The sequence below is a fragment of the Thrips palmi genome, unplaced genomic scaffold (genome assembly GCF_012932325.1).
Source record: "Thrips palmi isolate BJ-2018 unplaced genomic scaffold, TpBJ-2018v1 HiC_scaffold_12, whole genome shotgun sequence".
NCBI classification, from domain to species: Eukaryota; Metazoa; Arthropoda; class Insecta; order Thysanoptera; family Thripidae; genus Thrips; species Thrips palmi.
Genome location: NW_023144623.1, coordinates 7,562,020 through 7,582,376, shown reverse-complemented (window position 1 = coordinate 7,582,376; position 20,357 = coordinate 7,562,020). Strand labels below are relative to the sequence as shown.

General features: G+C 55.9%; 1 protein-coding gene across 1 annotated transcript in view; it reads left to right on the top strand.

Annotated features, from left to right (window-relative positions):
* Positions 1-20,080, top strand: part of LOC117639964 (neurogenic locus Notch protein) — a 77,851-nt gene extending 57,771 nt beyond the window's left edge. The window contains exons 6-19 of the mRNA XM_034376076.1: positions 3,645-4,001; positions 5,064-5,219; positions 10,254-10,436; positions 10,778-12,682; positions 12,821-13,126; positions 13,206-13,468; positions 13,552-13,756; positions 13,880-15,318; positions 15,410-15,751; positions 15,842-16,087; positions 16,188-16,425; positions 16,529-16,740; positions 16,821-17,028; positions 17,139-20,080. Coding sequence (XP_034231967.1) covers positions 3,645-4,001; positions 5,064-5,219; positions 10,254-10,436; positions 10,778-12,682; positions 12,821-13,126; positions 13,206-13,468; positions 13,552-13,756; positions 13,880-15,318; positions 15,410-15,751; positions 15,842-16,087; positions 16,188-16,425; positions 16,529-16,740; positions 16,821-17,028; positions 17,139-17,830 — 6,752 coding nt within the window. The 3' untranslated portion in view covers positions 17,831-20,080. The remainder of the gene's footprint in view (positions 1-3,644; positions 4,002-5,063; positions 5,220-10,253; positions 10,437-10,777; positions 12,683-12,820; positions 13,127-13,205; positions 13,469-13,551; positions 13,757-13,879; positions 15,319-15,409; positions 15,752-15,841; positions 16,088-16,187; positions 16,426-16,528; positions 16,741-16,820; positions 17,029-17,138) is intronic.
* Positions 20,081-20,357: the final 277 nt, after the last annotated feature.

Below are 20,357 nucleotides of genomic sequence, written 5' to 3'. Positions count from 1 at the left end.
ACCGAAAAGCCGACGTCGTTTCGACTTTGGCGGCGTGAACCTGAACACGGGTGGTTCGGGGAGGGGGGGGGACGAGGTCGCCGTCGGGGGCGTGTTCCTAGAAGAAGGGCGTGCGGCGCGGCCGCGGTCGAGTCATCGCCGTGAAATTATTACCGAGCGCGATGGAGAGATATCGAGATATCGAACTTATCGAGACCTTATAGCGCGGCGGGCGGCGCGGCCTGGCGCTCTTGGAAAGCGGATGGGATGACGCGCTGGAAGTTTGAAACGCCGCGCGCTTAGGAAAAATGTTCCGAGCGTAGTTTAATTAAACTTTATTTTTCTAAATTTCTTTCTCGCATTGCATTCACGCTTACTGTTGACAGTTTCGTAATTGTGCAACTGTTGTTTCTAAACGAATTGGGTGTCCAGGGGACAGTGCGGGACTCGCGGCCATTACAAAGTTGCGCCCAGGCCTTGAGTGCTGGTCGCGGTCGGACATTTTTCGTCCCAGCATGATGCCGTAGGGCTTCCATGTGCCTCCTTTATTTTTAGTCTCTCTCTTTCTCCCTCCGTCTCTCTCTCTTTCTCTCCATTCGATTGTTTTTCTTCGTTTTTCTCTCCCGGAGGGTCATCACATCTCATCAGTCCGTGGTTTACCGAGACGAGTGCGCTAGTGCGCTCCATCGCATGGGTCTGGGAGGGGGGGGGGAGGGGAGGAGTGGGGGCTGCAGCCATGGCGTGGCTATGGCATGGCGAGGAGCCATTGCCCGCGCGTTGCCTATGGTTAGACCAGACCAGGCCGACCACGCCGGGCCCCGCTAGGGCCGCTACAGTGTAGTGTAGGGCCGCTAGACCACCGAGCGCTCGCCGCCTAAACAACGCAATCCATGAAATGGAGATTTTCCAGGCGCGCGGCGAAGAGCGGCTGGCTTGCACTTTGGTCGGAGACGTTTAAGTCTGCACAGCGAAAACCATTACCAAGCATTTTGAGAGTCAGGTGCAGAAGATTCAGTCTGAAAGTTACGGTGTAGTTTCATTGCACATAAGCTCATGTTATAGTGTGCTCGAAGTACTGGGTGAAAAGGCCCAAAATAGTTAAGTTTGTGGGGCAACAATGGCCGCCCGTTTCGCTGCATGAATTGTGCCGGACGATTGCGCTGCTGTGGTGCATTTGGCGTGGAAAACCCCGCCGCGACCGAAGCGAGTACAAGTCGGTCTCCGCTGGAGCTCCAGGTTCCGTGGCCGGCGGGCCGGCCGGCCGTTCTGTCCGCGGAAGGCCCCACAGTGGTGGTGCCCACAGTGGTGGTGCCCACAGTGGTGTTGCTGCCCCGCCGATCTAGCGGCCAGATTGTCGGCCCGAGTTTTTCGACGCGTTGTTTTCATTCTTTTATTGTTTCATCTCTTACCGCAAAGACAACACGGAGCAAGGCCGGCCGTCGCTGCCGCGTTCCCGGGGCCCGGGTGCCAGAGGTCGGCGACGCGGCGACGCGGTGGTGAGAAGCTAGGCGACTGGCCCGGAATCGGTCACCAGAAGGCGGATCCTTGCCGAGGGCTCGCCCCTCTTTTTTCCAGATCCCTTGGAGCGTGTGCCGGCCGCAGGTACACCCATTCGGACCTCCATCCCGCGTCTGCCCGACTTCAATTTGTCGCGTCGATCCACCCATCCATCTATCCGTCCATCTGTCTATCCGTCTTTGGCCATTCGTCTGGCGTGGCGGTGCGTGGCGGTGTCATCGCGTGCACATACGTCCACCACGTGGTCGTGGTTCGGATCGTGTCCATTTTTCCCCCTTTCTTTCGTTTCTCCTTTCCTTCCTTGGCTGCCCCCTCCCCCTTCTCAAACTTTTTTCCCCCGCCCTCTTCCTCTGGGCCGGGTACCCTGCTGCGGCTGGCTTGCTGCCGGCTCTTTGGTCGGGACGAGTACAATTCCTTGGCAAGTTTCCTTCGGGACAAACTGGCTCTGTGTGTGTGCGCGCGCTGTGTTGGTGTGTTTGGCCGCGACGCGGGGCAAGGGAGGAGGGTGCCGGTTTTGGCATTGCACTCACACACACACACGCCGAGTCGACGTGGCGCGGCGAATCGTGCTCTCCGTGTTGCGCCTCCTCAAAATGTTGCCCATAATTCCGGCCCGTCCGTGAACCGCAGCTTCCTCCTCCCCCTCCCCCCTCCCCCTCCCCCCTCCGACTGCACTCTCTCGAGTCCCGCCCAAACAGCGCACGGAGCGCACGCACACACGCCCAGTCAAAGTGTCGCACCGGGGCGAATGACTAATCGTTATGAGAAATTTACGACGCAAAACGAGAAAAGTAAACGCGGAGCGGCCGACGGCACATGTGTGGGGACGGTTTGGCGCGCGATATGCGTGCGGCCGGCTGGGTGCCTCTGGTGTCAGTGGCAGACGACGTCGGCGGCGGGACCGGGGTTCGATTCCCGCCAGACCCAGTTTCGTTTTGCGTGTTTGCGTTTTCGTTTCCCTGGCGGCCATCATTGAGCCGTTTGCGTGGGGCGGGACCTCGAGGTTGTTGTTGTTGTTGTTGTCGTCGTTGGCGTGGAGGGCGGAGAGCACGGTGGCATTAGACCGGCGGGAGCGAGTCCGGTATACGCCGCATGTGGCGTGGCGTGGCGCATGCGTTAGTCGGATTGCGTGGACTTGAACAAGATGGACTGCCTGCCGTGCCCGGGCCCGCCCGCCTTGCTCTGCTGCCATGTCGTTGCACTGCGCGAGTGTGTGTGCGCGCGCGCGTGTGTGTGCGGTCAACATGGGGAGGAGGTACACGTACGGTGCACTTTTGAAAGCAGCTCTAGAAAAATGCCCGTGTACCAGTGTGGTGCGTGCGCCCGTTCATTAGCGCAGCAGAGTGTTTCCGCGCGGTGCGGCCGTCGCCCTGTCTCTCTCGCACCCTTACGGGCAGCGGAATCAGCCTGCAGTGTAGGGTCCCTTTTGGCTCTCGCTCCTTGTAGACCTGCTGCACCACGGCAGCGCACAGTCTCAAGGAAGGGGTGGGGGAGGCGCGACTACGCTGTAAGGCAAAGAAATCGTCGCGAGCGGGGAAATTGCGTCCCCAACTCACTCCCACACACACACACACAGGGGCAAGGGGACAGGCGACGCGGCCGCCCCGCGTGTCCCACGTGAGGTAATGCGGATGCGCGGCAGTGCGGCGTCTTCCGGCCAGTGGCAACCCTACAGTGGAGTCCTCCGGACGGGCGGCAACCCTGTCAATACGGTGCGCCAAGCGCCGCCAAGCGCCGAGTCGTGACTGCGGCGACAGGCTTTGACCCGAGTTGCATCTTCCCAGCGCGCCGCGTGCGTGTGTGAGTGAGAGGGAGGGGAGACGAGGTTTTTGCGTAACCGGCGGCGGCCAAGTAGCAAGTAGTTGCTGCGGCGGCGGCATGGAGGCTCATAAAGTGGTTCGAACAACGAAACTGAGCGGAGAAGATTGGCAAAAGGGTGCCTTTCAGTGAGTGAGTGGAGGTGCTGCGGGACGCGGCAGTTAGTCTCAGCGGCCGGCCGTTCTGGCCTCGCAGAGATGGGCGCCTTTGTTGTAGCGGTAAAGTCGAGCTGCGAAATTAGTAGACTGGGAAATTGTTGCTACTTGTTGTACTGTCAAATGTCACTGCCACTGTGTTTCTCTAACGCCCCGCTCCTCTTGTGCCCTCAGGTTACCGCGGCCCCAACTGCGAGGAGAACATCGACAACTGCCCGGGCCACCTGTGCCAGCACGGCGCCGAGTGCGTGGACGGCGTCAACGGGTACACGTGCCGCTGCCCGCCGGCCTACACCGGCGAGCTGTGCGAGCAGGACGTGGACGAGTGCTCGCTGCGGCCCTCGGTGTGCCACAACGGCGCCACGTGCACCAACACGGCGGGCTCCTTCTCCTGCATCTGCGTCAACGGCTGGACCGGCCCGGACTGCTCCGTCAACATCGACGACTGCGCGGGCGCGGCCTGCTTCAACGGCGCCACCTGCATCGACCGCGTCGGCAGCTTCTACTGCCGGTGCACGCCGGGCAAGACAGGTAAGGGTCGGAGGGTCCGGGTTCGAGGCCCCGCCGCGGCGGCTGCCTTTTTCGGCCGGCGCGGAGGCCGCCAAGCAAGCCGCCTGCGGGGTAGGCAGTCCCGTCGAACCGACGCGTGGCGCGGGCCTGCCTACCCTCACACTGTAAGGGGCTCCCGCAACGCGAGAAAAGGGGGAGGGGGGCGTCACGGGCGGACGCGCGCAATCAAAACACACAATAGTAATGTGCACGCCGGCGTCGGGCTGGCGTCGGGCCGACACGGACACGCTGGCGCGGCGGGGTGGGGTGGCAAAGGTCGCTCATAACGTGTGGCTGACGGCCTGACGGCGAGCTGGGAGGCTGGAAGGGCGCCGGGGACGCCGTCCACCGAAACAAGGACGACGGCGACCACCAACGGGAAACAGGCAAATCGGGGCCGGTCGTTGGTTTCTAATTTTGTGGCGCCTCCGCCGGCCTGGGCCGGGATGCTTTGATCCGCCGGCCTGGACAGCGAGGCTGGCGGCGCTGGCGGCGTCCCGCTCGTCCTCGTGGAGGGCGGCGGCCTGGACGTTCGACTCGTTCGACGCTCCGCCGTACGGCCACGTCCAGCCAAATGCCGCGCGGCGCAAAGTGGCGCGGCAGTTTTAAGACCGCGGCGCCCGCTGCCGTCCATGAGTCTCCGTCTCTCTCGCACTCACGGGGCGCCCCCGTAGCGGTGCGAGAGAGACGGGGCGACGCCGCGGTAGCGCGGCGCCGGAATCAATTTTCTCGGTCGGCGCGTCGTTTTCTGCGCGATTGGCAGTGGCGGACGGAGGGGAGGGGAGGGGGGAGGGGAGGGGATTTTACTATCGGGGTGAGTAAAAGGCAAAAGGCCGGGCGGGCATTGTGTGCTAAGTAGCGGCCCCGCATGTGCAGTGCAGCCACCGCCACGGCGCGCCGCGCACCGTGCGCAATCCAGGTCTCTTCCTCCTCATCGTCGTGGAGGGGCAGGGGGGCGGGAAAGTAACGGAGCCGCCACCGCGGCGCGCTCGAAATGTCGAACTTGAATTGGCCGGTCGCTAATCCTGTTTACTGTTTTTCCAGGTCTGCTGTGCCACCTCGATGATGCGTGCACGTCCAACCCGTGCCACGCCGACGCCATCTGCGACACGTCCCCGATCAACGGCTCCTACACCTGCAGCTGCGCGTCCGGGTACCGCGGCGTGGACTGCTCCGAGGACATCAACGAGTGCGAGCAGGGTGAGTATCTGTGTCCTATTGTGTCTCTCCGTGCGCTGCGCGCTGCCGCGGTGGCGACGACCGCGCTTCCCACCCGGGGGTTTATGTAACCGAGCCTCGGCTACTCGGGTCTCATCGCGCGGCGCGGCCTCGGTGCTCGCGGCTTCGTGGAGCTTCGCGGCCCGCGGCCCGCCGTGCTCGGCGTCCGCTCGGAAGGGCAGCACGGAGCGGGCACTGCACTGCGAGCACTGCGGCCGCGGGCCGGGCCGGGGCGCCGGCTGACATTTACCCGCGTTTTTAATTTAACTCGTCCAACTCGCGCGTCCAGCGTCCTACGTCGTGCACCGGCCGGCCGACGGCAAGCGGGGCAACTAGCCGATGCAACCAGCCAGCCAGCCTCCCCGCAGGCTGCAGGCGGACTGACTCCGTCGCTCTGTTTCTCTCACTCTCGCGCGGCGTCCCGTGCGGTGCGAAAGAGACGCAGCGACGGAGCACCGTTCGAAGTCGGCTTGCCGGCCGCACCGCGTCCAGCAGACAGACGGAGGGAAAGACCGGACCGCACTGCACTTATTGGTCTCGTCTGAGAGCGAGCCAGCGCGCCAGCAGGGTGGGCCGTCCATGTGTGTTGCATTGCATGCTGGGCAGGCCCCAGCGAGGCGGGGCGGGACCCGGCCGCCCAGGCCCTTATTGGGGCATTTTTGTGGTCAGCCAGCAGCCTGGCGGCCCGGCACGGCTACGCCCCTGGAAAGCGGTGGACCGCCAGTGTCCGCCGCCCCGCCACGCGGGCTGGGCCTCGCCCCGCGTCTCTCTCACGCCCTGCCTGCCGATTTGGCGGATGGCGGACCGAGTGACATGCGGGTAACGGTGTGGTTTGGCGACGTCCTTGTGGTGACGTCCGCGGCCTGGCCCCCGAGCAGTGAGTTTGGTTCTCACAGGACGGCAGTGTGCGTGTGTGTGCAGGTGTGCGTTTGGATGGGTGGCTCTTACGGGATGTATAGGGGAGTCCAGTATAGTGTTCGAAAATTCCCGGGAACAATCATTCAGGGGAATGTTCCCGAGACTTCCCGGGAATTCCCGGGAATATTCCCACTTGACCGGGAACATTGCTTCATATGAAACCCATCACATTTGATAAAAGTTATACTTTTTGATATGATTTTTTTTATAAAACACGAATGTTTTAATACGAAACGTTTTGTTTTGTTCTCTTCTGACAGAAAAATGGAAATACACTCAAGTGATTCATATTTATTTCTTGGTACCTTGCACTTTCTACATTTTTCGCGCAAAAACTAGCTGTTTTTAGCCATTTTTTCAAAATTCCCGGGAATTTCCCATTTTTTGGGTCTGATTGAGCCCGGGAACGTTCCCGGGAATTCCCTAAATTCCCGGGAATATTCCTACCCTTTAGAACACTAGTCCAGTATCCCCGCCGGAGCTGGAATGTGGCAGAGACCAGTGGCTGGCCGTCCCATAATGCCCAAATTGTCTTCCCAACTCACAGGCTCACACACACATGCGTGCGTGCGTCTCATGCCATCTTGGCACCTGGCTGGGTGTGAACACCTTGAGTCACTCGTGGACACTGCCCCTCTCCCCTGCCCCGCCCGCCGAGCCCTGTACAAACATACACACTGCGTCGAGAGAGCGTGCCTCTGAACGAGGGTGGAATGGGGGCTCGCTGCCAGTGCTTTAGCCCTGGCAAGGCGAAGCGGCGAAGCGGCAAGACACGCGGGCTCTGTCGCTCATACGCCAGTCATACGCCCGCTCGTGTACCGTCCCGTCCCCACAGTGCAGCGGCGCTCACGACCGCCCCGGCCGTGGACAATAAATTTTTAGAGGCCGCGCGATATCGCAATCTGCAGCGCACGGCGCGCGCCCAGACCTTCCATTTGGCATCGTTTTCCTTTTTCGAGTGACGTTTTGCATCGGGTTATTTTCGTTTCGTTTCGAACCGGCGGCGGCAATATGACTTGGGAATGTCAAAGGGGACTGCGTGAGCAGTTAGGTTCGGCCGCCTACGCTAACCTAACCACGTCGTTTTTGAATTTTATTTTGTCGCGACCCACACTCGGAAAAGTGTGCATCCTGTCATCCCCGGAGATGCTTTTGCCGAGATTCCCATTGACGTCGCGAAAACACGGTGCGTTTGCCGTGTGGGAACCTGTCGCCCAGCCGGTCGGCCGCGTCGCGACGCCCCTCGGCCTCGGCCGCCCTCGGCGCATGTCGCGGCGGAGTCGGTCACGTCCCGGGCCCCGCCCCGCCCCGCCCCGCCCCGCCCTTCGGTGCCTGCAGCGCGCTGAGCCCTGCCTTGTCCGCCATTGTCCATCGGCGCGACGTCCTCGTTGTCCTGCTTTGGGCGTGTCTCCCTCCGGCACCGCCCCGGGACTCGGACTCGGAGGCGGGTGAAATGTCGAACCTTGAGACGTGAGGGCCCCGCCGACATCGAGGAGGCCCGCATCGTCCAGGCTTGGTCTCGCGCCGCACCGCGCCGACCGCGCTTTTACCACACCACCAGATGACGCTTCTTGTTTTTCTCGACTTTTTCGCCGCGCCGCCGCTGCAGCTCGGTTTCCAGCGGTGCTCTCCGTCTCTCTCCCTCCCTCGCAACCCTGCCGGCCCCCCTGTGAGTGCGAGAGAGACGGAGACGGTCAGGGCGGAGCAGGGAGCAGGGTCCTTCCCGGACTGCATTCCGAGGCACCGCGGCACCGCGGCAGCGCCACTGTCGCTTTTCGGTCCCTTGTGTGGACAGAGCAGGAGGTGTGCCTGCCCGTCTGTCTTCCCGAGTGTGTGAGAGAGAGAGAGAGACGGCCGCCGTCGCCCACATTGTTGCATTTCTACAGATTCCGAGCCGATAAGTGATAGTATTCCAAGGCCCTCTTTTAGTTTACGTTCACGGCGATCGGCTGCCGTCAGTTTCGGCTTCCGATATTCGTCTTGAGTCCCCGTCGCGTTTCTCGCTGCGCGGCTGGCTGCCGCCTCCGTGCGAGCCTCCAAGCCGGTCCCTCATTCGGCCCGCCATCCGGACGCGTTTGCCTGTCCTCCTCGCGCCTCATGAGGGGATCGCCGCGTCGCGCTCACTTACGTGCCGCTGCTCCTCGCTTTTCCTGGCTTTAAAGAGGGGATTCCGAGTCAGGTCGGTCGGGGGTGGGGGTCGCGACGGGGCATGCGAACCGGGCTAGTTTAAATTCCCGCTCACCGTTACGGCCCTTCGGCTTGGGCCCCCTCGGCCTTACGGGGGCACGCCGGGGAAGGCCCTCGGCCGGCACAGAGTCTTTTTCGTCGCTCCGTCTCTCTCGCACTCGCGCGGCGTCCAGCAGGGAGAGAGACGGAGCGACGAACGCGACTCTCGGAACGAGTGTGCAGGCCGGCCTGGGGACTGGGGCCGGGGACCACGGCCTGTGCTCGGTCGGCATAATAAGACACTGCTGGAAGGCCCTTAGCCGTCACGATTGGGAGGGGGGAGGGGGCGATCGAGTACAATGTGCTTCAATACGCTCTCTGTGGGTCGCGGCGTCGCGGCGCGGAGAGACGCCCCGAGGTGAGTCAACGTTGTCGTCGTCGTCGGCGGCGGCAGGGATAAGAGTCTGGGAGCCGCCGCGGCGAAAGGAGGCTTGCAGTGTGGCGGTTCGAAATCGGGGCAGGTAAAAATGGGGCGGGATTTGAACCCGCGTCCGTGCCGTCGCGTGATCAGACATGCAAGGCAGGCCTCTCGCCAGGATTGGTCGCGGCCTCGCGAACACCGGCGCGGCGCGGCAGTCCAGGCAGGCTGGGCCGCCGGCTCGGGACCGGTTTGGGTCTCGGGTTCGGAGCGAGCGACTCTGGCTGGAGCCGAAGCCGAACTCTTCGGCTCCCATTAAATGTTTGAAAAAGCGAAGGAAAAGGCGGCGGGCGCGCGGTGCTGCGCGGCACGCCGACGGCGCGGCGCAGCGCAGCGCCAAGCAGCGCGTGCTCCGGGAAAGGAAAGAACACCGACGACAAACTCGCTAATTCGTTTCTCACGCTGGTTGGTCGCGACGGATCGGCCGCGCCTTACCTGTCCGCGGCGGGGCGGGGCGGGGGTGCGCCCCGGGGCACGGGCACTGCGCTGCAGCGCGAACCGAGAACAAGGAGAAGGAGGAGGAAACTGAAGTGAAATAAAAAAACGGATGGTGCCGGGGCGACACGCAGTCACGCACACGACAAAGCGGAGGACGCGCGGCGGCCGCTGCAGCGCGCTGTCTTGATGGATGACGACGACTCGGCGGCGAATTTAATTTGTGGCGTATCGCGCGGGATGTATATGTGTATGTGTGTGTGTGTGTGCCCGCGCCACTGTTAGCGCCCACCTGGGGCCTGCAGGCAGCCCGCAGCGATGCGGCGCGCTGCGATGCTGCGCACACACACGGCTCCGTACCCCCGCACTCCGCTCCTAGGACTTGCTCTGCTCGCCTATTAAAAGGGCCATTAACTTATCTCGGTCTGGCCGCATCGCGCACCGCGACGCTGGGTGCGACGGAGACGGCGCGATGTCGCCGTGTCATGCGAGTGGGCTGGGGCCCGCTGGGCTGGCAGGCCTGGCTGGCCTAGAGGCGGGCCTAGACGGGCTTGACGGGCCGCTCTGTCCCTCTCGCGCCCGTCCGGGACGCCCCTGGAGTGAGAGAGGCAGAGCACCACGCCGCGCCGCGACCACGCCCCGCTGCAGCGCTGCAGCAATGCTCTCTCATCGTCCGATAAGGGCGGGGCCGTCCCTAAAGCCCCCCGCGGGGCCCCGCCCGTCGCACTCGTGGGGCGTCTCGCAGGGGCGCGAGAGAGGCAGAGCGACGAAACGTCTCCTCGGAGACAGTGCTCTTTGTGCCGGCCGCCACGGGGCGTCGACTGTCCACTCTCCGACGGGGAACGTCCCGAAACGGCGTGACGAGTGTAGTCCACTCTTGGCCTACATTTATCGGCGGCCCCTTACCTTCTAATTAAAATAGGACCAAGCAGCAACCCTCGCGCTAGACTGGTCACCCTGTTTTCGAGCGGCCCCCTCGCTGTACTGACCGTTCTGCAACTTGTTCCTTTCCGTTCCAGGTTCGCCCTGCGAGCACGACGGCATCTGCGTCAACACGCCCGGCTCCTTCGCCTGCAACTGCACCCAGGGCTTCACCGGGCCGCGCTGCGAGACCAACGTCAACGAGTGCGAGTCCCACCCCTGCCAGAACGACGGCTCCTGCCTCGACGACCCCGGCACCTTCCGCTGCGTCTGCATGCCAGGTCGGTAGTCTCTCCGCCAAGTGCGAGTTTGGACAAGTTCCGCTTCGTCAAGGTGTGTCCTGAAACGCCTGCGAGTTAGGCCACCGTCCGGGCCCGCAACACACCGGTGAGGAGACGGTGGCCTACCTTGCCCCGTGAGACGACAGGCGCAAGGTAGGCCACCGTCTCCTCACCGGCGTGCTGCAGGCTGGGCCGGTGGCCTAACTCGCAGGCGTTAAAGGCCACTCTCGGGGACTGCACCTCACTGCAGCGGTGCTGCAACTTAATTTTCACCGTGAAATTTGACTTGCTACTCTTCGTATTATGTGGTGGCTCTGACTTTTGACGTTTGTGGTTGGCAGGCTTCACCGGGACGCAGTGCGAGGTGGACATCGACGAGTGCCAGCCCGACCCCTGCATGAACGGGGGCATCTGCAGCGACATGATCAACGGGTTCCGCTGCGTGTGCCCCAACGGCTTCACGGGCGCGCGCTGCCAGACCAACATCGACGACTGCAAGTCCTCGCCGTGCCGCAACGGCGGCATCTGCTACGACGCGGTGGCCGGCTACACGTGCGACTGCCCGCCGGGCTTCACGGGCGCCAACTGCGAGGTCAACATCAACGACTGCCAGAGCTCGCCGTGCCACCGCGGCGAGTGCATCGACGGCGAGAACTCGTTCACCTGCCAGTGCCACCCGGGCTTCACCGGCTACCTGTGCCAGACGCAGATGAACGAGTGCGAGTCCAACCCGTGCCAGTTCGGCGGCCACTGCGAGGACCTCATCAACGGGTACCAGTGTCGCTGCCGGCCGGGCACGTCGGGGCCCAACTGCGAGATCAACGTCAACGAGTGCTACAGCAACCCCTGCCGCAACGGCGCCACCTGCATGGACGGCATCAACCGCTACTCGTGCGACTGCGTGGCCGGCTTCACGGGCCACCACTGCGAGACCAACATCAACGAGTGCGCCAGCAACCCGTGCGCCAACGGCGGCGTGTGCGTGGACATGGTGGGCACGTTCCGCTGCGAGTGCCCGCGCGGCTACTACGACGCGCGCTGCCTCAGCGACGTGGACGAGTGCGCCAGCAACCCCTGCCTCAACGGCGGCACCTGCGAGGACGGCGTCAACCAGTTCATCTGCCACTGCCCGCGCGGCTACGGCGGCCGGCGCTGCGAGCAGGACCTCGACGAGTGCGCCAGCAACCCGTGCCAGCACGGCGGCACCTGCGCCGACCACCTCAACGCCTACAGCTGCGCCTGCGTGCCCGGCTACACCGGCACCAACTGCGAGCTCAACATCGACGACTGCGCCAACAGCCCCTGCAAGCACGGCGGCTCCTGCATCGACCTGGTGAACGGCTACAAGTGCGTGTGCGAGCTGCCCTTCACGGGCCACGACTGCCTGTCGCGCCTCGACCCCTGCTCGCCGAACCACTGCCGGCACGGCGCGCGCTGCACGCCCTCGGCCAACTACTTGGACTTCGCGTGCATGTGCGACGTGGGCTACACGGGCCGCCTGTGCGACGAGGACGTGGACGAGTGCGCCGTCTCGGCGCCGTGCCGCAATGGCGCCACCTGCCAGAACACCAACGGCTCGTACGTGTGCGCCTGCACCAAGGGCTTCGAGGGCCACGACTGCCTCACCAACACGGACGACTGCGCCACCTTCCCCTGCCAGAACGGCGGCACCTGCCTGGACGGCATCGGCGACTACAGCTGCCTCTGCGTGGACGGCTTCATGGGCAAGCACTGCGAGGTGGACGTGGACGAGTGCGCCAGCAACCCGTGCCGCAATGGCGCCACCTGCAACCAGTACGTCAACTCGTACACGTGCGCCTGCCCGCTCGGCTTCTCGGGCACCAACTGCCAGACCAACGACGAGGACTGCACCGAGTCGTCGTGCATGAACGGCGGCCGCTGCATCGACGGCATCAACTCGTACACGTGCCAGTGCCAGGCCGGCTACACGGGCTCCAACTGCCAGTACCGCATCAACGAGTGCGACTCCAACCCCTGTCTCAACGGCGGCACCTGCAACGACCACGTCAAGTACTACTCCTGCCACTGCCCCTACGGCTACACGGGCAAGCACTGCGAGAACTACGTGGACTGGTGCTCGGGGCAGGGCCAGGGCCAGCCCTGCGAGAACAACGCCACTTGCAGGCAGGACAGGAACCACTATCAGTGTCTGTGCAGCCCCGGCTGGACCGGCAAGGTGTGCGACGTGGAAATGGTTGCTTGCAGCGACGCGGCCATCCGGAAAGGTAAGTCAGGGCCCGGCCAGCGGCCAGCCCCGGGTTCAAATCCTGGCTCAACTGTTAATGTTTAATCATTTTTTTCCCTACATTTTTTGATTGAAAAGCAATGTGATTAATTTTGTTTCTTTTTTCCTTTCCCTCCAGGTGTGCACAGGGACCGTCTTTGCAACAACGGAACATGTGAAGACATTGGCAACAGCCACCGCTGTCGCTGCTTGGACGGTTACACGGGCAGCTACTGCCAGAAGGAGATCAACGAGTGTGAATCTGCTCCCTGCCAGAATGGGGCCACCTGCGAGGACCTGGTGGGCTCATACAACTGTCAGTGTGCCAAGGGATTCCAAGGGCAGAACTGTGAGCTCAATGTCGATGACTGTCGCCCCAACCCTTGTCAAAATGGAGGAACTTGCCATGATTTCATCAATAAATTCCGCTGCAGTTGCCCTCCAGGTTTGTTTTCAAACCCCTCATTTCTACAGAAACTGAAAAAAAAATTACTATTATTTATTTTATTTTATTCGTTTTTCAGGAACGCTGGGTATAATTTGTGAGATCAACGTAGATGACTGCCATCCTGGAGCATGCCACAACAATGGCACATGTGTCGATAAAGTGGGTGGATTCGAATGCAAGTGTCCACCAGGATTTGTTGGCCCACGGTGTGAAGGAGACATCAACGAATGTTTGTCTAACCCGTGTCGCAGCCCTGGAACACAAGATTGTGTGCAGCTCGTAAATAATTATCTCTGCAACTGCAAGCCGGGTTACATGGGTCGCCATTGTGAAGCTGAGGTAAGAGTTACCCTCTGAACTTGTCTCAGGCACGTCTTCACCTTATTGCCAATAATAAATCTAATAATCAAATTTGATTGCAGGTCAACTTCTGTGAAAGCTCACCTTGCCAAAATGGTGGAGTTTGCCAACAGCACCAATCAGGTCATACTTGCCAGTGTCCAGAAGGATATTCGGGTGCCAATTGTGAATTCTTTGGCTACGACTGTGACTCCAACCCTTGCCAGAACGGTGGTACCTGTAGACAGCCTACCAGTGGACGTGGCTACCTCTGTCAATGTTTACCTGGTAAGACACTTTTTCTGCCAATCTCTATGTATTTACTGATGATATGAATGGAGTTCAAATCAGCCAGATTCCCCAGATCTTCTCTTTGTAATTTTTGCTGAGCACACGAAATTCTTCTTACAGGATCCTACGGTCATCACTGTGAGCTGGACAGCCGCAATGAGTGTGAGAGCAATCCCTGTCAGAACGGTGGGGCTTGCCAGGATTTCATCGGAGACTACCTGTGCAACTGTCCTCGCACTTGGGCTGGTAAAAATTGTGAAAGATATGACCCCAAGTTCCAAGGAGGTGTTTACCGCCCTGTTGGCAAGTTCAAAGGTGGCCTGGAATTAGACATTGACGATAAGTGCCAGGGATGTGTAGAGAAAGCAGGCAATGGCAAATGCGATCAAGAATGTAACAGCTACGCTTGTCAGTTTGACGGCAATGACTGCTCTTATGGCATTGATCCTTGGCTCAACTGCTCAAGTCCAACAAGATGCTCTCAAGTATTTGCCAACGGTCGTTGTGACCCAATCTGCAACAATGCAGGCTGCCTGTTTGATGGGTATGATTGTGGTCGCTTATTCCAGCCTTGCAGCCCTATTTACGACAAGTTCTGTCAGAAGCGCTATGCCAACGGTATTTGTGATGAGCACTGCAACACTGCAGAATGCAATTGGGATGGTATGGACTGTGAAAAGGAACCTCCTAAACTTGCACAAGGCTCCTTCTCCATCATTCTGCGGATGGACATGCACTCTTTCCGGACCAATCTCATTGCATTCCTGCGTCTTTTGGGACATGAGCTTCAGACGACAGTAAGAGTCAAACAGGACGATATGGGAAATGACATGATTTACTCCTGGGATATGAACCCATTATCTGGAGACATCAACTTGAGGTCAGGAGTGATTGCATACTTCGAATTGGACAACAGGCGTTGTTTGTCATCGACAGACACGGAATGCTTCAACTCAGCTACTGAAGCTGCTGAGTTCCTTGCTGCCAAAGCATCTAAAATGGCTCTGTCACAAGATTTCCCCATCTACAAAATCAAAAGGGTTCCTTCAGGCGATGACCCGGAAATAGGAGAACCTGCGAATGCCAAATATGTTCTTGTGGGGGTAATGCTGGTATGTCTGTGTGGCATGTTTGTTGGTGTGTTGGTAACTGCCCAACGCAAGAAGGCTGCTGGCATCACCTGGTTCCCCGAAGGCTTTTTACGCAACAACAGTGGGCAGCGCAGACGCTCTAGGAGGCGTGGACCTGATGGACAAGAGATGCGCAATCTGAGTAGTAAACAAGCCTCAATGGGCCATATTGACATGGAGCTTCCTCCTCACGGAATGGTCCCAGGCATGGGCAGCATGGGCAACATGATGGCTCAAAGCCACTGGTCAGATGACGAGAGTGATTTGCCACCTCCGAAACGGATGCGTGGTGACATGGGTGGTGGTTATGCATCAGATCACACAGTTGTCACTGATTATGAAGAAGCTGAACCTCGTATGTGGACCCAACTGCATTTGGATGCGGCAGATATTCGACGCCCCGATGCTGGTATTATGACGCCTCCAATGGTTAGTATCAGTACTTCAATGTTCACATTTTCTTACATCTATTTTTAAGTTTTGCGAATAATGGGAATAATTCATCTTTTATCTTTCATAGGACAACAACTGTGATGTGGATGCACGAGGGCCATGTGGCATGACTCCCCTGATGGTCGCAGCCTCTGCATCAGCTGTGCGTGGAGGTGGCCTGGATACTGGTGATGAAGAAGATGAAGAAAACAATTGCCAGGCCATTGCAGATTTAGTTGCACAAGGTGCTGACCTTAATGCCACAATGGACAAGACTGGAGAATCCTCCTTGCACTTAGCAGCCCGTTATGCCAGGGCTGATGCTGCTAAGCGACTGCTTGATGCTGGAGCCGATGCAAACTCTCAGGACAACACTGGACGGACCCCTCTTCATGCAGCTGTAGCTGCTGATGCCATGGGAGTGTTCCAGGCAAGACCCCCTTCCCCTTCTAAATGACTGTTTTCTTCATTCTTGTCGTTTCAGGATACTTATGGTATTTTTACTTTTGTTCACTTTTAGATTCTCTTGCGCAACCGAGCTACAAACCTGAATGCCCGTATGCATGATGGGACAACTCCATTGATTTTGGCTGCCCGTCTAGCAATTGAAGGAATGGTGGAAGATCTCATCAACGCTGATGCTGATATCAATGCTGCGGATAATTCAGGCAAGACCGCCCTTCACTGGGCGGCTTCCGTCAACAATGTGGATGCTGTCAACATCTTGTTGACCCATGGCGCCAACAGAGATGCTCAGGATGAAAAGGTTAGTGCCAATAAGTTCATATCATGTGTCCTACAAAATTTTTACCACCAATTATATCTTATTAATTTTTTTGTTTCTTTATTCCAATTTTTTTCAATAGGAGGAGACACCTCTTTTCTTAGCCGCTCGTGAAGGCAGTTATGAAGCATGCAAAGCACTGCTGGACAGCTTTGCCAATAGAGAAATCACTGATCACATGGATAGGTTGCCCAAGGATGTGGCAAGTGAGAGATTACACCATGATATTGTAAGACTTCTCAATGACCATGTGCCGCGGAGCCCACATCCTGTTTCAGTCATTCCTAGTGGCCCATTGCTGGGACCAGGCAATGCTGAAGGTGTGTTATATGAGATTTTCTATTTAATTTGCATTACATTTGACATTTTATTTTTACACTTGAAGCATATCACCATCTAATTCTCAACCTTTCTTTTGTGTAGCTTCCCCTGGTAGTCAGCATCACCTCATCAGCCAGCCAACAGTAATTGGGGCCAAAACAACCAAGTCAAAGAAGAGACCAAAGTCTTCCATGCATGGCAATGGTCCCAACAACAATCCTACAAGTCCAGACATGGACAATAACAATGGTGCTGCTGCCGTGAGAAGGAAACCTAGTGTCAAGAAAAAGAAAGCGAGTCCATCTCACAATATGGTCAGTTCTCTTACAAAAACACAACGGTAGAGCGTCAATTTTTCAATTTGTCTCATTTTTGTCATCTTATTTTTCTACAGGACCAAGGAGTGCGCAGTGTAGAAAGCGTGCTCGCCCTATCTCCAGGGCAGTCACCTGGCATGCCTGACTACGAGAGTGGACAGATGTATGGCAGCCTAATGAGTGGCCAGGTGAAACAGCCGCCAAGTTATGAAGACACCTACAAAAGCATCCACTTAGAGCAGCTAGACAACATGGATCGGGTTGATCCATTGGATCACTACAACAGTACGTAGCATTTTCAATTCATTTTGAATCTTATTTGGTACCGAAACTGAAAGCTGCGACATTCTCTTGTCTCCTTTTCTCACCCGCTGTGCCTCTGACTCTGATTGCAGGTCCTTATGGTGTAGCCAGCTTTCACGACCAGCAAACGTCGCTCGGGCTGCCGCCGCACGGCCGCCAAGCCGGCGGGGGCGGAGGCGGAGGCCTGCCCCTCACGCTGGGCGTAACGCTGGGCCAGCCTCAGCCTCTACAGCTGCAGCACCCCAGCACGCTGTCGCCGCCCTACTCCAACAACCAGAGCCCACCCCACAGTATCAACATGAGCCTGTCGCCCGCCAGCTACCTCAGCTCGCCCTCGCCCACCAAGTCAAGACCGTCCCTCCCCACCTCGCCCACCCACTACGCCGCGCTACGCGCCGCGACCCACCAGAAGCACGGTCCCACCACTGGGCAGCAGCCTGTGAGCTTCGACTTCGAGCTGGCAGCGTACAGCCTGCAGAACCAGCAGCAACAGCAGCAGAGTTTGCAGCAGCTCCAGCAGCAGCAACAGCAGAGCTCAAATTTTTACCCCCAATACCTAACGCCGCCGTCTCAGCACTCGGCGCACCTAGGCCCAGACGGCACGCCTCAGCACCAGCCTCAAATCCAGGCTCCTGAGAATTTCCCAACTCCTTCCCCGGAATCACCGTGGAACTGGTCGTCGTCCTCACCTCTGTCAAACTCGGACTGGTCAGAGGGAATTTCCAGCCCCAATGCCTGTCCACAGTCCAGTCAGCATCCAAAGTCTGAAGCTATTTATATTTAGATTCCTTTTTGCCCCTTATTCCCATTTTTATCAGGGAAAGGACAATGTATTTATTTATACACATGAGTAGGAATTGCCATTTTAGTGCCTTTCTTGATGTTGCCGAATTTGTGTGTTTTGCTCGTTCAGCACTGCACCAACAAATATATTACAACAGAACCTGTCATTGAAATTTATTTATTGTTTCATTCAAAATAAGTGCTCAATATAATCCAACATTGATTGGAAATGATTCAGTGCTCATTGGTGCTGTTTGTCTGTAATTTTGCCTGACATTGCTAGTTTGATCATGTGTGCTGCTGAACTGCATTTCTTTAGTTAATAAATCACGACTCGTGTGCTATCATTCTTTGGTGTAATGAAGATCTCACTATTGTATTGGTCACAAGGTAACTGCTGCCAAGTAGTAATCATTGCTTAGTTGAAAATAATGTTGAACTTAAAAGTTTTTCAAGACTTGATGTTCAACAAAAGTTAATCAGAGTAATAATAATCAAGTGTTTGCATTGAGTTGATTGTTAAAAAGATCTTTATAAAATGCCATTTTGTACATACATTTATATATATCTTTTTACTTAAATGTACAAAGTAATAGGATAGATTTAGATGAAAATAGCCTGTACTATGCGTCAGAGGTGTCATCATTGTTCTTCTCTGTCAAATTTGACGAGTTAATACAGACAGCATCTGTGTACATAAAGATACAAAACTAGGCAACTCTTGCACTTGTGATTTTTAGAACTGGAAGGTATGTTTTTGTTATATCTGTTTTGTGTCAAGTGTAGTTTTCTATCATGTTTGATTCAGTATCATCCTTGCTGCATCCATACTTCTCACTCACAAACCTAGTTTTCTGCCGCAGATGTAAGTCAATTGCATTTTCGTACAAATATGTATTGATAAGGGTGCTTGGCTAAAAACCACTTTTTCTTTTGGTTTTGTTTTTTTGTTTGTTTATTTGTTTTTCAATGCTGTTCTGTCTAAGAAACAAATGTACCAAAAGACCACTTGAAGTATTTTCCATTTATTGAAACATAGCTGGCCATTGAAACAGTACTGTTTTGTCATGTTGTTTATTCTGATGAGAGATACTTCAAAGAAACCATTTTTACCTGCATGATTTTCAAGGTTGACTTGAAGTTTAAAGTACAAATATTATCAAAAGAAGACCAGATGATTGGGTAGTTATGTGAGTGATTGTATGTTATAGTGAATCACTCTGAATCAATGTTTTTTATTCTTAAAACAAAATATTTTTGCCATATTGCATCTTTTAATCAGAATCTATTAAGTCAGTTGCAATTTTGGCTTATTGTAATAACAATTACCTAAAATGAGATTGTGGGGGAATTGTTTATGTAATTTGTTCCTGTCATCTTGCAAATTTTCATCTGCCTCTTTTCAGTAAGAGAGCCGACTGATGTGCTACCGTTATGTCATTCTATTTTATTTTATTTTGCATTTAGTTTCAAAATGGATTGTCGTCCTCCTTTTCTGAGGAAGCAGTTTGCAAATATGCATTGTTTTGTTTGTTTTCTTTTAAAATTAATTTTCTCATTTGTTTGATAAAAGAGTTCTGAAGTAGATTCAAGCCTTCCTTTTCTTAGTAAGTTCTTTGCAATCTCTTTTTGTTAAGAATCTCTGCTGCTGTTCTGGTTTGTCAGCCTCAGCCATTGTGTCAAAGAACTGAATAATTTTGTATATTCATACTATTTCATGTCGTGAACATGTCTGTAAATTATTTACTTTGTGATAAATATTGTTAGAAAGTTATTTAAACTTTTATTTTAATTTAAAATATGTCATCACTGCTTTAAATTGTGATTATTGGGAGGCATTTCTCATTATGGGTGATCTTCCAGTGCTTCCATTTAGCTCTGCTTAAGAAGTTTTTTTCTTCTTCCCTGTAAATCTCCTTTGATTAATTAATTCTTGACCATACCTGCTGTTCATATCACATCAAAGGTTAACTTGCATATTACTGATGATTTACAGTATCTGAAAGAACTGTTTTTTGACAATACTGGAATGTCACTTATTCATAATAAGCTGCCTACAATGAAGGTGAGCTAATTAATTTTTGAGTTGATGATGTATGTAGTTCTTTGTGTTGACATTCGACAAAGTGTAAAAAGTACTGAATTTATTTTATTATGCTAGATAGTGATTCGGTTAGGTAGGCCTGAAATTTCGGGTGGAGCTGTTACATGTAGTTGATAGACAATCAATAAAACATTGTATTTGTACTTACACATTGTTTCATTTCTCCTTTCCAACGATTCAAACTATAGTCATGCCTTGGCTGACATCCAACCTACATTACCTGGTCAAGTCTAACACCCCAAGCACTTAGCACAATTTGAAAAAGATGGAAAAATTGTTCAAGAGTGAAAAATTCTGAAAATTTTCATTTAAATTAGGGGAAGGTTGTGGGCACCTTGTACCTGCGCGACCCACCAAATGAAATTCGTTTTGATTACACACCAGGGCACCTGTAAGCTGTAGACCCTCACACATCATTCAGTAT